Source organism: Camelina sativa, chromosome 10 (assembly GCF_000633955.1).
Source record: "Camelina sativa cultivar DH55 chromosome 10, Cs, whole genome shotgun sequence".
Lineage (NCBI taxonomy): Eukaryota > Viridiplantae > Streptophyta > Magnoliopsida > Brassicales > Brassicaceae > Camelina > Camelina sativa.
The window spans coordinates 1,774,022-1,777,552 of record NC_025694.1 but is presented as its reverse complement, the minus strand read 5'-3'; the positions used below and the strand labels follow the sequence as shown (position 1 = coordinate 1,777,552).

The 3,531-nt window shown below is 37.3% G+C and overlaps 1 protein-coding gene across 2 annotated transcripts; it reads right to left on the bottom strand.

The window, feature by feature from the left end:
• On the bottom strand, positions 184–2,178 carry LOC104716475 (GATA transcription factor 19). Of its 2 annotated transcripts, none has more exons than XM_019230834.1 (2): positions 1,669–2,178; positions 184–749 (listed from the first exon to the last, which is right to left on the bottom strand). In XM_019230834.1, exons 1-2 carry the CDS (start codon positions 1,957–1,959, stop codon positions 399–401), a joined length of 642 nt encoding a protein of 213 aa, XP_019086379.1. In that variant the 5' UTR covers positions 1,960–2,178; the 3' UTR covers positions 184–398. The 2 variants fall into 2 exon arrangements, with proteins under 2 accessions (XP_019086379.1, XP_010432159.1); XM_010433857.1 differs by lacking the exon at positions 1,669–2,178 and adding an exon at positions 977–1,425.

Genomic DNA, 3,531 nt, shown 5'->3' with positions numbered 1-3,531 from the left:
CCAAAAAAAAAAAAAAAAAAGAGAATTAATGGAATAGAATATGTATTCTTGATATTGTATAATATCACTGAATCATGGTCAAAGTAGGACACACGTATGAAAAGGTTATAAAGTAAGTAATGTATCATCAGTTCATTACCCGAGACCGAGAGAACATTTAAAAAGTCATGTAAGGAAAGCACATACACAAGTAGCTTCATGCGAACTTTAATTATAAGAACAAAAACAAAAACACTTACACATTGACCCAAAAAAAAAAAAAAAAGACATTCAATATATATAAAAGAAAGTAAATAAAGAATTTAACCAAGGCTTAATAGAGTACTTTTCTTTTTTTCGTTTAAAGGTATCCAAGGCTAAGATGAGTTGGGAAAATCTATGTATGCAATGATCACTCATCACATCGTAAAATCGTGGACAAGGCTGGTCCGGTCGGCGACGTTAAGCCTCCAAGACAAGAACGGGTCGGACGTGGCGTCATGATCAACGTCTCTGACGTCACCAACGAATGTGTATTCGTTATTCGCCGGCGAGTAATTATAAGGCGTGTTATGCTGATGGTGGTGTACCCAAGGCGACGATGAAGCATATTGATCACGATTGCTAAAATTATAATGATTTGCACCCGCTTGATGATCCGAAGTTGGAACTCCAGCCGCCGTTGATCTTCCGCCGGTGGTCGAGTTTCCGACGGTCGATGCCCGTCTCTCTTCTTTCTTGAATCGGATTCCACACGCGTTACACAATGACTGACCAAATTAGAAATCATACAAAGTTATTATCGATATATTTTTTGAGTGTTAAATATGAGAGTAATCACTATTGGTTTACAAGGAGTCATTTTAAATGATTACTGAGCTTAAAAAGCTACAAGTTTAAATTTTAATTTGATTGACTTTTGGCGTAATAAAAGGAAAGTTAGACTAGAGTATTTGGTTTGATATAAAGACTGATGTAGAGGTTACATGTTATCTACCTTAGGACCTCTTGGACCGTTTCTCCAAAGAGGAGTAGAAGTGGTGTCGCAGTTGGCGCAACGGCGAGAGAGGAGGTTATTACCGCCGCCTCCACCGCCTTTCTTGGCACCGTTCAAGAAGTCCCAGCCTAAGGCGTCGGAGGTATGTGAAGAGAATCTACATCCATCGTCATCGTTGCAGAGGCGAGTGGAGGGAGTTCCAAGCGAGAGAGTGCAGTCAACAGAAGCATAAGGAGAAGAATGATGGGCCGCGACGTCGTTTTCAGAGGAGAAGAACATTGAGAAACCCATCAGTACACGTAGATATGTGATCTTGGAAACCCTAGAAAGTTGATATTATATATATAGAGAGAGAGAGAGCCAGCGAGAAGTGTGTGTTGCGTTTGGTGGTTTACGAGATGAAGAAGTTGTAAGGAAACGGTGAAAGAAGAGTCAGCCAAAACAAAGAANCGCGTTACACAATGACTGACCAAATTAGAAATCATACAAAGTTATTATCGATATATTTTTTGAGTGTTAAATATGAGAGTAATCACTATTGGTTTACAAGGAGTCATTTTAAATGATTACTGAGCTTAAAAAGCTACAAGTTTAAATTTTAATTTGATTGACTTTTGGCGTAATAAAAGGAAAGTTAGACTAGAGTATTTGGTTTGATATAAAGACTGATGTAGAGGTTACATGTTATCTACCTTAGGACCTCTTGGACCGTTTCTCCAAAGAGGAGTAGAAGTGGTGTCGCAGTTGGCGCAACGGCGAGAGAGGAGGTTATTACCGCCGCCTCCACCGCCTTTCTTGGCACCGTTCAAGAAGTCCCAGCCTAAGGCGTCGGAGGTATGTGAAGAGAATCTACATCCATCGTCATCGTTGCAGAGGCGAGTGGAGGGAGTTCCAAGCGAGAGAGTGCAGTCAACAGAAGCATAAGGAGAAGAATGATGGGCCGCGACGTCGTTTTCAGAGGAGAAGAACATTGAGAAACCCATCAGTACACGTAGATATGTGATCTTGGAAACCCTAGAAAGTTGATATTATATATATAGAGAGAGAGAGAGCCAGCGAGAAGTGTGTGTTGCGTTTGGTGGTTTACGAGATGAAGAAGTTGTAAGGAAACGGTGAAAGAAGAGTCAGCCAAAACAAAGAAAGAGTCCACGTTGCTGTTATGAAATGAAGACAAGACGTATTTATAGAGAATATGGGAACTTGACAAAAGAGGAAATTTTTTGGTCTCGGTCTTATCTATGTATGGTTGAATTCATTATTCTTCTGTTCTTTAGATTTACATGTGATTGCTCCTTTAATTTGTCTAAAAAGATGTTGCAATGAATATTTTAAATATGTTTTGGGTCTTTGTTCAGTTCTAGGATAATTAACTTTATTGAAGTTTCACCATTTCCATTTCTTTTTGTATTGGTGATCCACACATATTAACACACGACTAATTACTTTCAAGAATTTTCTTATTAAATTACCAAATGATTTTCGAAACCATGATTTTAGTTTTACTCTAAATGAATAACAGAAAGAAAATAGATTAATATGTATAATTTCTTAGTTAGTTAAGTTCCTTTTTATGTTTGATAATCCTATCATTTTTAAGCGATTTTGCCATAATGTAAAAAATATATATATATAAAAGACAGACCACGGCTATAGTAAAACGTTTCACCTAGTAGATTATGCTGACGAATTAGGCAAATTCATTGAATACTTTTAATTTTTAACGTGGAGGAAGTTTTACTATACCACCACCAAGTGACCAGTCTTGTTTAACATAGCTAAGCAAACTACAGTGTTTTTGATGTGCACTTCTATGGAGTAATATTTTAAATTGTAAAGTAAGTAAATAAAAATGATAAGTACATCTGCAGTTAAAGCAGCAGCAGAGAGGGGAAGGTAGTCAAAAAAGAAGCACGTGACTGGCAATGTCACGGTCTTCCAAGGATCTGGTCTCTCTCTCTCTCTCTTTGATCACGATCATCTCGAAACCCTCTTTCTCTTTCCGAATCTCTCCCCTTCTTTCACACGTCATCGCTTTGCTTCACTAATTTGACGTGTCCTACTCTCATCTATGCATGAGGAGCCTATTGTATTTTTATTCACTTGATTTGTATGTGTAAAAAGCCTTGAATGTTGATACGATATAATGGCCAATGCATGAGAGATCGTAATCGCCAAGATCGGTGCTTTTAAGGAGTTAAGGAATCAAACTAGCCAATGTTCTAGTTAGAAGTGGAATAAAAAGGAATAAAGGTAAATGTGACCCAAGTGAGATACTTTGCAAAGATTTTAAAGCAATTAAACATATTGTGTTCTTTCTTTAGCTTGATGAGACAGAGATAGAGAGATTCTATATTTCTATTGATTAGTCAAAGAAGCAAACTCCAACTCAAATTTAAATTATATAAAATAAAAAGGGTACAAAGAGAATGAACTCATCAAATGAGTACACTCTGTAGCTCTAAGCTCATCTTGACTTTATCCCTTATCCTCCTCTTTCCCTTCTATCTGTTATTTTTGATTCAAATAACGAAGTTACGTTATTCTCCAAGAACATA

Excerpts from the sequence above, each read along its gene's own strand:
- LOC104716475 (XM_019230834.1), bottom strand. The coding sequence starts at position 1,959 with ATGGGTTTCTCAATGTTCTTCTCCTCTGAAAACGACGTCGCGGCCCAT. Across the intron at positions 750-1,668 it reads ACGGTCCAAGAGGTCCTAAG|TCATTGTGTAACGCGTGTGG; the intron begins GTAGATAACATG and ends TAATTTGGTCAG.